At 40.3% G+C, this 13,498-nt stretch overlaps 2 protein-coding genes across 2 annotated transcripts; both read right to left on the reverse strand.

The window, feature by feature from the left end:
• Positions 1-574: 574 nt before the first annotated feature.
• On the reverse strand, positions 575-1,418 carry LOC121774015 (putative invertase inhibitor). The gene has a single exon (XM_042170931.1). It carries the CDS (start codon positions 1,362-1,364, stop codon positions 819-821), a length of 546 nt encoding a protein of 181 aa, XP_042026865.1. The 5' UTR covers positions 1,365-1,418; the 3' UTR covers positions 575-818.
• Positions 1,419-4,333: 2,915 nt separating this feature from the next.
• Positions 4,334-7,192, reverse strand: LOC121775511. Its single transcript, XM_042172591.1, has 6 exons — positions 7,063-7,192; positions 6,508-6,568; positions 6,268-6,403; positions 5,783-6,110; positions 5,337-5,465; positions 4,334-5,243 (listed from the first exon to the last, which is right to left on the reverse strand). Exons 1-6 carry the CDS (start codon positions 7,142-7,144, stop codon positions 4,783-4,785), a joined length of 1,197 nt encoding a protein of 398 aa, XP_042028525.1. The 5' UTR covers positions 7,145-7,192; the 3' UTR covers positions 4,334-4,782.
• Positions 7,193-13,498: the final 6,306 nt, after the last annotated feature.

Below are 13,498 nucleotides of genomic sequence, written 5' to 3' on the forward strand. Positions count from 1 at the left end.
ATTTATTAGCCATTTTGGGCTTTGTTTTATTAGTAGTAGTACTAAATACAAACCATTTTTATATTTTGACTGTGCTGTAAGTTGTACGCAATGCATCTCTCATGATTTTGACCTATTTAACTATCTCAATTTGCGTTTATAAATTATAATCCATGCCGAAAATTAGTTATGCTTATAAATAATCCACGAAATATATGTCTTCATAGTAGTATGGACCATTATATTTCCACTTTGCTATTGGATTATATATTGTACTGTATTACATAAACCACAAATATATTTATGACAGAGTAATGCATCTTAGTATTAAATAAGATTTTTTATATTGAATGGCATACATATACAAGGAAAAATTGCAAATTAAATCACAATTTTGGGTATATTTTTGGTCAAGCCCATAACTTATAGAAATTGCTACTGAAATCACAATTTTTGTGCATAACTGTCCCATACAATTAACATTTTAATGAAATTTGTTGTGACTTTTGTATTATACATTCACCAATTAATTAATAATCATCTAAAAATCAATTGATCATCATAACATAGAACAATTCTGGAAGTTAACCAAAAATTATGATTTAAATGACAAATGTTATTAAAATTTTAATTGTATGGTACAATTGAAAAATATGCAAAAGTAATGATTTAATTAGCTACTTTTATAAGTTATGAGATTAAATGGCAATTTTCTCAGTATTATAAATTATATGTAATAATGATATTATTGCCCATCAACCACATAATCACCTTACAAGTTACACCCAACAAGTTAATCATATAAATTACTAACAATGAAATTCAAATAAAAATAAAAATCAGCCGGATCCCGTCCGAATCATGCCAACAACAGACAGCGCCATAGCCCCGATTTGGAACGCGTCCGCATTCCTCTTGGTGAGAGGCGAAACGACGGCGTTTCCCCCCTCCGCGAAAGCGTCCTCGCAGGTGGTGGCGGCGTCCATGACGGAGCTGATCCGGACATTGGCGTCGTCGAAGCGGCGGGCGTTGAAGTCCTTCATGGCCTGCTTGACGGTGGAGATGGCGTCGGAGTAGAGGTCGAAGCAGTCGCCGAGGCACTGCTTCGCGTAGGGGTCCCACCGCCGGTTTTTGAGTAGCTGCTTGATGAAGCAGCGCGTGTCCGTCACGTTGTAGCGGAGGGCGCGTATGGAGATCGTGGCCAGGCCCCGGGTCGACGCGCACTGGCTGGCGGGGGCGGCCTGCAGTGACGTGGCGCAGAAGCCGTACTTGATGTTCGGGCTGTCGGCCGACATTGCCTTGCAGGTGGTGTTGAGGAGGCTCTGTGATGAGGAGAGGTGGATTGTGATGGATAGGAAGAAGATGAGGAGCCATGTATGTTTCATTGTTTTCTTCTTTGGCTTGCTTATATTATGTTATGGTACAAGCTGTGTTGTTGTGAGGAATGGTGTTTAATGTTTATATATAGGTGGTTAGTTGGTTGAAAAAGGTTATTTTGGGCTTTACTTCTTTTCTTTTTTTAATTATGAATTGAGTAATTACGTGTTTGATTAGGAGGGAATGTGATCATGATGATGTTGTTGTTAAGTATAAGCATTATGTGGGATAGGATCAAGTCAATTTGGTTCGGATCGTGCTAGTGTTTTTGCATTTTTATCAGCATGGGCACTAAAAAGCATCTTTAGCTATTGCTAACCAGCGCGGGGGCGGATGGAGAAAATTATTACAATGGGAGCTATATATTCTAAATTTTGAATGAGAAGATAATTTTCCTCTTTTATTTTATTATTTTAATAGAGGCTTTTGTACTAATAAAAATATAATATAATACAATCAAAATAATTAATCCCTCCATCCGCCAATAAGAGTCTTATTTATGGGCGGCACTGGTTTAAGAAATGTTAAGAAAAGTTAGTGGAAAAAAGTTAATAGAATAGGGGTCCCACTTGTATATTTTAGTTTTAAATGAAATGTGAGTGGAAGGTGGGACCCTATTACCATTTATGGTAAAAGTGAACCGGGACTCCTATTCACGGACGGACTAAAATGGAAAAACGGCACTCCTATTTGCGGACAGAGGGAGTAAAAAAGAATAGTTTGGAAGTGCTTAAACCCCTCATTAGTCACATGTGTGTCCGCCAATTGATACCCCATCTGTTTACCAATAAAACAACAAGTTTGGTCGGACACGGATTTTAAGAAATGTAGTGGATCAGTGAATCAAAAGAGTTAATGGAAGGTTACTTTGTACTATATAGTTTTATAATGAAATGTGTGTGATATAAAGTTAGTGTAAAGTGAAAAATAGCAAAACATAATAAATATTAGTGAACGGTAGGGCTGGCAATTTTTTACACGACACGATAATCCGACACGAATCCGCACGAAATAATTGGGTTTGGATCAAGTCTTATTGGATACGGGTCATTATTGGGTTGACCCAATAAGAACACGAAAAATTCGGGTCGGGTGCGGGTCGGGTGCGGGTCGGATGCGGGTAACCTGTTAAAAATTAATATTTTATTATTTTATTATTTTTATTTTTTATTAGATTTAATTTAGTAACTTTTACTTAGGAAAATAATAAAAAAATAGATTAGGGTTTAGAAATTAGAATTACCTCCCAAAGCGGTTCGTGTCGCTATCGTGTTGTTATCGTGTCGGGTCGCTATCGTGTTGCTATTGTGTCGCTATCGTGTCGCTATCGTGTTGCTATCGTGTTCAGGTCGATATCGTGTTGCTATCGTGTCGGGTCAACCCAAAGCGGTTCGTGTCGCTATCGTGTTTGGGTCGTGTCCGGGTCGTGTCCGGGTTTGGAGGTGGCGGGTCGGATTCGTGTTCGGGTTTGGGGTTTCCTTAACAGGTTGGGTTCGGGTTTGGCCTTATTGGGTTGGGTCGTTATCGGGTCAACCCGATAACGACCCAATCCGCACGATTTGCCACCCCTAGTGAACGGATGGAGTATTAGCAACCAAAAGTAAATATTGGTGGACGGACGAAAATAGCAAAATAGAATAAATATTGGTGGACGGAGGGAGTATTAGCAACCAAAAGTAAAAAATTAATGAGACATTTATCGGTGGACGGACGAAAATAGCAAAACAGAATAAATATTGGTGGACGGAGGGAGTATTAGCAACCACTAACTCAACACAATAGGGGAGAGAAAATTTCGTGAACCGATGTACACAAGATTTTGCCTCCCTTTTTGCACATTAAATTGTACTAATATTAATATATTACTCCCTCTGTCCCTGAAGAGTATGCACTATTTACTTTTTTGTCCGCCTTCAAAGAGTATGAACATTACAATTTTGGAAACTCTCTTCTCTCTAATGAGGTGAGACTCATTCTCCACTAACAATACTTAAAAAACTTTCTCTATCTATCTCTTTCTCTTACTTTACTAATAATGCATTAAAATTCGTGTTGAACCCAAAGTCATACTCTTTGGGGACGGAGAGAGTATTGGAAAATACTTCAACTTTTTTAGATAACTCATCTAATGATGGAATTCTATGAACAAAAATGAAAATAATCTCAGAATTTATGTATTTTAATGCATTTATCCGATGAATTTCAGCAATGTATGTGCAAGTGTAAGAGCGTTTTCGTGCGGTTGAATTGTAAGTATCTGTCCGAATTTGAATGCATGCTTTGTCGTTAAACTTCGTTTTGCTGCTGATGCTGACTATTCATTTTTATTTCTTCCCAATAATTTGATTAGAACCCCTAATTAACCAAATCAGATTCTTGTTAAGAAATCCCATTCATTAATCACGTGGGGCAATCACAATTATCCAAACAAAAAATCAGAGACAGCTCCACACAATCGTCCTATAAATCTAATACAGTGAAGTATCTCCAATTTGTTCCAATGTCCAACGTGGCCTAAGGAGATTCATAGAATAAATTAAAACTGGTTGAATTTTTTCAATAAAAAACCAGCATACAACAACTTACTCATTTGATTTATTAGGTTTTCGAATATATGTTTCGATTAAGTACCACATGCATCATCACCACCTCATTAACAAATTTGGGCCCTCGTAAGTTCTTGCTTATACGCATCATCATCATCATCATCATCATCAATAGTCAAAAATGCAGTTAGCACTATGTTTCTCCATGCCTTAAGCTATAGGTATGGGGCTCATCTTACGTAAAGAAAACATGGGTTTTCGATTATTGCATATACACCCAAGTGGGATACTGCAAATTAAACAATTACTCTTGGAAAAGAAACAAAGCTTAGCTAACACAAGAAAAATGCAATTGTCAAGAACCGGACGCAGAAATGTGCATCATTTGTTACCGACCATTTTCGCATATTAAGCCAACTCATCAACGCCTATTAACAATAACTGAAATCATCCTTTGCTTTCACAACTATAGCATGTCAAATCTGTTTCATCAAGTTTTCTTCATTTAACCTAAACACATAAACCTGTTGTACTTGGATTCACTCACAATCTTCCAAGAATAACAAATATCAAACCCTGTCTATGCATTGTTCCATGTTCAAAGTTCGACAGAATATTCAATAAACCAATATAAAATACTGTCATCTCCCTTGAGAACTAACTAACCTCTGAACTTCACTTGTGATTCTCCATTGTCCAGCAGACAGGACGCTTTCTATTACAGCAACAACACAGTTCTTAGTGCAGGTGAATTTCAGTTGATACTTGTAACTTCCCTGCTTCTCTTCAAATACATACTCAAGCTGATACTAATTTTTCCTTGTACAGTGACAGTAATACTCAAATACATACTCAAGCTGATACTATTGCTATATTCCTTTCACTCCAACTCCTCCTCCTCACCACCACTACTGTCTCCAAACATCACAGCCATTTTCATTGCCAGCTTTGCAGCCATCTCCCTCCTCTGGAAATCAGGCATCAGCCTCAAGCCATTGCGCACGTTACCAATTTCAGCCATTAGCATTTCCAAATCTTCAAATTCATAAGTTTTATCATTATTAAGCTCTGATGTTGAGTCTGCTTCAAATGCCTTCTCATGGTCAAGCTCTTTGGGCAACTGAGAGGCTGATGTTGACCGCTGGTTCTCTTCTCTGATGGATTTATCTTCACTTTCTCTACCTGAAGTTTCAGGAACCTTTTCCATAGGCATCCCACTTTCTGAGGTAGAAATGGGACCATCTGCAGACATCCATCCTATATCATCCCATGGTTCTGCTGAAGCAGAAGATAATACTTCATATTCAGGTTCATAATCAGATTCTTCTTCTTCGGACAACTCTGAAGAAAGATCAAAGGCATTTAGTATAGTCCGTAGTAACATTCACATAAATAAATAGTGAAGACTTAAACCTAACAAACAGGCATCTCTACCTTCTTGCTCAGGCAATGAAGGCTCGTTTATCCTGTCACCAGATTTCAACAACATTCCAGGCCACATATGAGCAGAGAGAGCACCATAAAGTCTATCAACACCCTGTGAATCACCATCAACAGAGAGACCTGTAATGCAATGGAATTTTACAGTAAAGCATTAGCTTCTCCGTGCAAACTTAAATGAGATGGTAGTGATGGACAAGTTTTTAGTTCAGGCACACTGCACTTCGTAAAAGAAACATTTTATAAGAATACCACTGATAGGAAACAAAAACAACGTTATGCTATTGTCTAGAAGGTCAAGAGAACAAAAAAAACAAAAAAAAAAGGAAGATCGAATCAAATTGAGCAAAAACCAAGCAAGAATGATAAAATATACTCAAGATAGTTAAGCATATACTCATTACTCAACATAAAGGAACATGCTTAGTAGAGGTTCTTACATTGATCAAAATCAGCATTCGATGCACAAGCTTCAACATATTCAATATTGTGTTCCAGACACCACTCTATGCAAGATATCTTAAATCCTAAGGATGGCTCTTCATTTCCCATTAAACTACTTCCTTCAGTCTCAGATATGCCATAATCAGAGAATTCCAGATGAGAATTGACAGAGGTGTCACCAAGCTTCATCAAGCGTCTCTTGTACTCTACATGTGATGGATGTCCAGGAAGAAGATCCACCTTGTTACCAATGCAAAGCAATATTTCAAACTTCTGGATGTCAGTGCGTGAAACCCATTCTTTTAGAGCAACTAGTGTTGTGAGCTGCATATCACAAAATGAAGATATTGGTAATCATGTGGCATGATCATACTTATAAAGACAGAACAGATAGTTATGAAAAATAGACAGTCCATTCTGAAGCCACATAAACAAACAAATGGTTAAGCATAACAAAACTGGGTAAAAAGAATAGGCTTACGTCACTGGTGTCAAACACCATAACCAAGGCAACTATCCAATTCACATCTGGAAAGCTTGTAATGGATAACTCATCAGAAAGATTAGCTATCCATACTGCAACATCTGCAGTGTAATACTTAGTGTTGATCGTCCACCTGATAAGGAACCACATTCAGGTTTACACTTAAATGCTTATGAACTACTATGAGATAGAGAGAGAGAGAGATCATCACTGGGAAATTGGCCTCTCGGAACTTACCCATTGACGGATAACTCAAGTGATGTATCTGAGTCATCATCAAAATCCACCTTAAGTAGTCCTACATTCAATTACAAAAATTTAGTTTCCTTTCATAATGTCTAATTAAGAGATGAAACTTGTAATCATACGACATAAATACAGCACAAAATTCACCACTGAAATAGGCAATCCAGTGCATAGCAGGAAGATACTAGTAATCAGGAATTTGAAAAAGAGGCATTCTTAACTAAGTATTGAATCTCAAGGAAGTGATAAAAAGACATAATCTTCGCCAAACAATATTTTTTAAAAAAACAAATAAAAATCGCACTCGCTTTACTGACGAATTACATGCAAATGTCGATAACAAAGGTCCCATTTTTTTGCTACACACACTGAGAATCAAGCGATCACTGGTCGCTGTCAGCTGAGCCCTTGAATCATTGTACTACTTCGCACAACACATCTCTAAATCCCCAATTGAAACTCTACAGTAGCTTCCGAATATCCTATAAATAATCTACGGCAACAAACTTGTCATTCTTCAATTCAGTCAGAGAAAGAAGGTCTTACTTGAGAATAGTGTCCGTTTGCCAACGTTGGGGGATCCGACTACGAAGATCGCAGGTCGTTTCTCTAGTGATTCTCGATCCATTACCTTGAAACGTTTGTGATTTTGTGATTTGGCTAAATTAGGGTTTTGTACTACACTGAAATTGGGGGAGAAGTCGTCAACATTGACCGATCTTCTTTATTCCCTTAGGCCACCCGCAACGCGTCGTCACACGGGTGGCTCGTAACCCGTCACGCCGGGAAGAGACGGCGGCGAGACGCGTTGCAACTCTCATCTCGTCCCCAGCCCGCCGAGCGTCCCGTCCCGCCGAGAAGAATGGCGAGTCGTCTCGCCACGCGCCCGCACGACGTTGCGCGGTCCGGCGCCATGCGTGACGCCCACTCGCGGCCCGCGAGTGGGCATCGTCACGCTGACGCAATAAATCATTTTTTTAAAATTCGAACTTTAAAAAAAAAAATCGAAAAACGGTAATATTACCTTTTTTTCACCGTTTTTTCTTTCTTTTTTCTTTTTTACTCTATAAATACTCATAATTCATCCTCATTTCACACACAAATACACATCTATTCTTTCCAAATCATCTTCATTTCCTCTCCAATTTTCATCTAACCTCTCATCACAAAATGTCCGGCGACGGAAACTCTGGCGGTGGCAGCTCCGGCGGGTTTGACATCAACGCTTTCGGCGACTGGGGGGCATGTACAATGTCCTGGGTAGTGGTTCCGGTTCGTCGACGACGGGCAGCCAGGGTTCCGTGACTTCCGGGGGTACCAACCACCCCATTTTGATGTGGATGCATACGCCCGTCCCTCCGCCCCGAGGTATTCGCAGGGATTATCCCAGATTCGGGAGGATTATTCGGTTGAACCCACTCCGGAAGGAGGCCGAGGCGGTGGAGCATGCTGGGCAGAGGCGGAGGCGGACGAGGAGGAGGATCTAGGTCGGCATCCGTACAGCTCCAAGGAAACGCTGGCTGTGTACAACGCCTGAATCAGCGTCTCGTACGATCCCATCGTCGAGAATCAACAATCCTGGAAGTGCTTCTAGGAAAAGGTCACCGAGGCCTACCACGAGATTAAGCCGAAGGGGTCCCGCCGCCGCACATTTAAGATGTTCCGCGCTCACTTTGACCGAGTCGACAAAGAGGTCAAAAAATTCTGCGCCATCTACAAGAGTGAAGCGACTCATTACCAAAGCGGAGCCACGGGAGCCGACATTCTGAGGTCGGCTTTGCGAGTCTACTTCGACGACACCGGCAAACAATTCAAACATGTCGATGTTTGGGAGGTCGTGAAAGACGAGGAAAGGTGGGCCGACGGTGTCCGGTCCAGCTCGGGCTCGACTTCGAAGCGCACGAAGCGCACGGCGGGTGGCCAATACTCGTCTAGTGAGGGCGGTTCGGGCAGCGTCGCACAAGACTTTGTCTCGCAGGAGGTTGAGGGCACGGCAGACGATGCCAGGGGTCCTCCCGTGGGCGCCGTCGGCCGCAAGGGAGAAATGCGTCGAAGGCGGCTGCTGGAGGGAGGAGGGGCCGAGCCGAATCAAGCCAGACTGGCTCGAGCTCGAGGGCACCCTCTAACTCCCTAATGTCCATGTACATGACCGCCACAGTGGCGGACACTTCTCGCATGACGCCTCCCCAATAACAAGCCTATCTTGCCGGAATTGAGTTTATGGCAAGACAACTTTGTATTCCACCTCTAGGTGGCTTCAGTGCATCTCCACCGCCTTCGGGGGATGATTCACCGGCGGAGTAGTTTTTTTATTTTCTATAAAATTGTATTTTAAATTATGTAATTTTTATTTTTTTTTAGATTTTAATTATGTGTTTTTTTTGTTTTTTTAAATTTTAAGTTGTATTTTTATTTTATTTAATGAATTGTGTTTTTTATTAATTAAATTTGTTGGAAATAAAAAAAAATGAAAATGAATGAATAGTAATTTAAGAGATGGTTAAGAGACGGATAAGAGATGAAGGGTTGCAGGTTATGTTCCTTAGTTAAGAGATGGAATAAAAAGTACAGTGGGGTCCAAAAATAGTAATTTAAGAGATGGTTAAGGGATGGATAAGAGACAACGTTGCAGACGGCGTTACCTTTATACTTTTATTAATGTTTTGATTTAATACGGCAAAGCAGTAAAACAAAAATGAGTTTTTAAGTAGTATACTTAAAAGATTTTATCCAATTCAAGCTTAGGAAATATTGATTTAAACCAAAATATTAGTAACTCTTACCGTTAATAAGGTCATCCGCAACGCTGTCTCTTATCCGTCTCTTAAACTTTCATCCCTTAATTATTCATGGGTAACACTGTACTTTTCACTCCATCTCTTAACCTGCAACCCTCCATCTCTTATTCGTCTCTTAACCATCTTTTAACTTACTATTCATTCTGAAGGGGCTGGCAGCGGAAGCGTGCGGACAAAACGGATCACATGAATTTGATCTATTTAGCAGATTATTTAGACAAAATCTATTCGCGTAATTATCACATGTATCATGCTCATAACTTGAATTAAAACATGCTTTAGCACATAAAATTCCTAAAACATGCTTACTACGGAATTAGTCAATTTACCTCGTTGATTCAATCAAGAAACGATGATGGCTTGCTCCGTCTCCACGTGAAGATCTTCAATACAAGACCTCGGATCTTCTGACTGGTGTCCCGGACTATACGCTGATATTTGTGTGGGCAAATCTCACCAACGTACTAGGACTCGAATAATGGAAGACATAACTCAGCTCACGGAGGGAGCACAATTTTCAAAAACTCTCTCAAGAGGGGGGGGACGAAAATTTTACAAATCAATTGTTGTGTTTTCTGTCTCCTTTATTCGTCTATTTATTTAAGTCACATATTGGGCCCAGTCAGGGATCTAAGGAAGAATCTGGAACAGGCCTCACCCAATTAGCTTTTTACTAATTAAATTGAACCCACAATTTAATATAAGCTTATATTGGAATCTTACGAGCAGCCACTACAGAAGTAATATTGCACTGCCTTCCAAATCCGAAATTACAAGTATTCCGGGTTTCCTTTAATTGTATTTGATTTATTTCCCGCGCTTAAGATGGAAACATCCATTAATTAATTAATGTCTACTATAGAGTTAATTAATTAACATATTTCGAATTCCAAGAGTGGACTTAGCAAGAAACTCTTATTTATTATTCATAAGAGTAATCAAACTCCAACTAGCTAGGTTCCGAATAATAAAACCTCGTTTCGAGCTCCTCTTGTGGATGTTATCAAACGAGACTCTCCTCGCGCACGTTTCAACATAATAGCAATCCTAGCACCTCTAGATAATGATAACCACTACCCAATATACCTGGATCGTTGGGTTACGAAAAACCCGCACCTTTGGTAAGTCAAAGTAGTGGATACTCAATATCGTATGCTCAATGCTAACGTACATTGATTAAGAAATTAATTCTCAAGACCTCGTCTTTCAGTAGATAGCATAAAGACTCGTCTTGCTGTTAGATCCATTCAGTGCTATACCACACCAACGTCATCTCATTTCAATAAGGTTTAGAAATAATCGGACTGACATTGCAACCTTTCGCGATAGGTAGTCTAGGCCTATCTAGGTTGTGAAATTCTTATTTTTCTTTGTTTAGAACTGACCGTGTTACCTTAAATCATACATTTAAATATGCAATAAACAACCATTAAATGTAAAACATAACGACATTATGACAAAAATAATCTGTTGCATATATTGGAAAATAACCATTAGAGTTTTACAGTATCCAATCACTCGAAAGGTGATTTCTAGTATACAAAACCCTAACACATTCAATTTCATATTTTCTTTTTATTTCCAACAAATTCAATTAATAAAAACACATTTCATTAAATAAAATAAAATTACAACTTAAAATTCTTAAAAAATTAAAAAAAACATAATTAAAAATTCAAAAAAATGAAAAATATATAATTTAATTTCTTCCGCCAAATTTTTGCCCGAATCACGTGGGCGAGGGCGGTAGAATCACGTGTCCTTGCCCGAATAGACAACCGATCTTGCAAAGACGGATGCACTCCACTGCGAGGCGGACTACTTGCGGTAGAGCTTCCAGGGGTTTCAGGTTCGAACCAATTTCCCGCCTCAGGTCCTTCGTCGGCGACAATCATGTTGTGCAAGATTATGCACGTATACATGATGTCGACCATACTCTCCATGAACCACGTACGAGTCGGGGCTTTGATAATGTTGAAGCGCGCTTGGAGAACCCCGAACGCCCTCTCCACATCCTTGCGAGCAGCCTCCTGCTTCTGCGCAAAAAGAGTCTGTTTTCGTTTACCGGCCTGTTGAACGTCTTCACGAAGGTTGGCCACTTCGGGTAGATGTCGTCGGCAAGATAGTACCCCATTTTATACCGTCGGTTATTAGCGATGAAGTTGATGGCTGGCGCTTTACCATCCAAAACTTCGGCGAAGAGGTTGGATTGGTTGAGCACGTTGACGTCGTTGTTTGATCCAGGGACCTCGAAGTACGCATGCCAAATCCATAGCCGGTAGTCGGCAACGGCCTCGAGTATAACAGTGGGTTGGGTGCCTTTGTGGCCGCTCGTGTATGACCCCCTCCACGCCACAGGGCAATTCTTCCATTGCCAATGCATGCAATCGACGCTGCCAAGCATCCCGAGGAATCCGTGCACTTCTTCGTGAAGGTGGAGCAGAAACTGACAATCTGTCGTGCTTGGCTTCCCGAGAAATTCGTCGGTGAAGGCTGCATGAACGTCTTTGCAGAATTGCATCAAGCACATTCTCCCAGTGCTTTCTCCAATGTGGAGGTATTCGTCGAACAAATCCGCCGTTTGTCCAGTCGCAAGCTGACGGATTGTTGCAGTACATTTCTGCAGCGTCGTGTGGTTGGGACGACCAACGGCGTCGAACCCTTATTGGAAGAACTCTTCCCGGGCTGCCAATATATTTGCGATGTGGAGAGAATAGCGGTCACCGCATGCGGAAACGGCGACGGAAGTAGGTATCTCCCCATACCGGGTTATCACATAAGTAGTCGCGTTCTAACCTTGCGGCGGCTTCCTCCCGGTTACGATGGATGTAAGTCCGGGATCGTCTTTGGGGCGGCACGGCTTCCTCCGCCTCCCTACGTCGATCTTCTTCAAGTGATTCTTCCATTATTCGATGCATGTGCTCAAATGGATCAATGAATGTATTAACTTTGATAGAAGAATAAAGAGATGATTTGAGATGAAAATTGGAGAGGAAATGGAGGTAATTTGAGAAGAATAGATGTGTGTCTGTGTGTAATGAGGATGAAATATGAATATTTATAGAGTAAAAAAATAAAATAAAAATAAAAAAAGGAAAATGACCGTTGAACGGTCATATGACCGTTTTTAATTTTAAATTTTTTTAATTAAATTCGATTTTTTTTAAAAGATGATTTATTGTGTCAGCGTGACGACGCCCACTCGCGGGTCGGCGAGTGGGCGTCACGCGTGGCGCCGGAATGCGCCACGTCGCGCAAGCGCGTGGCGAGACAGCTCGTGCGCCGTCTCGGCGGGCTGGGGACGAGACGGGAGGCTGCAACGCGTCCCACGTCCGTCTCGTCTTGGAGGGACGAGATAAGGAACAACCGCGAGACGCGTTGCGGGTGCCCTAAAAACGTGATTTTCATGAAAATAATAAAGAACATAGGATATTCTTAATCTATCGTGCATCGAACAGCCAGATGTATGAAAAAATTATTTTCATGAGAAATAAAATTATGATGTTTCAAAATTTCTCAATTTTGCCATTTAAACAAATTTGTGCTATTAGTTTTAGTTCATCGAGCCCAAAAGAACTTCATTTAGTGTTGCACATTGTCAAATTAATAATCCATCCGTCCCAACTAAGTTGAGCCTTATTCTTTTTTTTGGCATGTCCCAATAAAATTGAGTCATTTCTTTTTTTTAATAAAAAAATAAAATATCTAATTATTATTACTTTATTCCATCACTTATTTTATTCTCTTTTCATCTCTCCTACTTTTTCCATCTTATTTGTTTTACTTTATATTCAACACAATTTCTTAATCTTCGTGTCCAAAAATTTTGTATCAACTTAGTTGGGACGGGGGAGTACACAAATACATCACTATTAATTGAAAACACCAAATCTTATATGCTTACACCAAAGAATCAATTTTTAAAATTGAAGATGATCATATAATTTCTTTTCGTTGATGTACAGCAGATTTGTGCCTTAAAATACTACTCCTATGATCCTATCCTGTAGTCGATCTTCCCTTGATAGGAGATGTGGGCTTCAATCAATTCCAGCATTTGCTATTTTCTGGAGAAACATTTAGAGCATCTCCAATGGCGGCGAGCGGACAGGCTAGCCGATTCCCGGCACCGGCCGGTCCGCTCGCCGAACCATTGTAACCGGCGAGTGCTATTTCGGCAAAAA

This window comes from Salvia splendens, chromosome 17, assembly GCF_004379255.2.
Source record: "Salvia splendens isolate huo1 chromosome 17, SspV2, whole genome shotgun sequence".
Taxonomy (NCBI): Eukaryota; Viridiplantae; Streptophyta; class Magnoliopsida; order Lamiales; family Lamiaceae; genus Salvia; species Salvia splendens.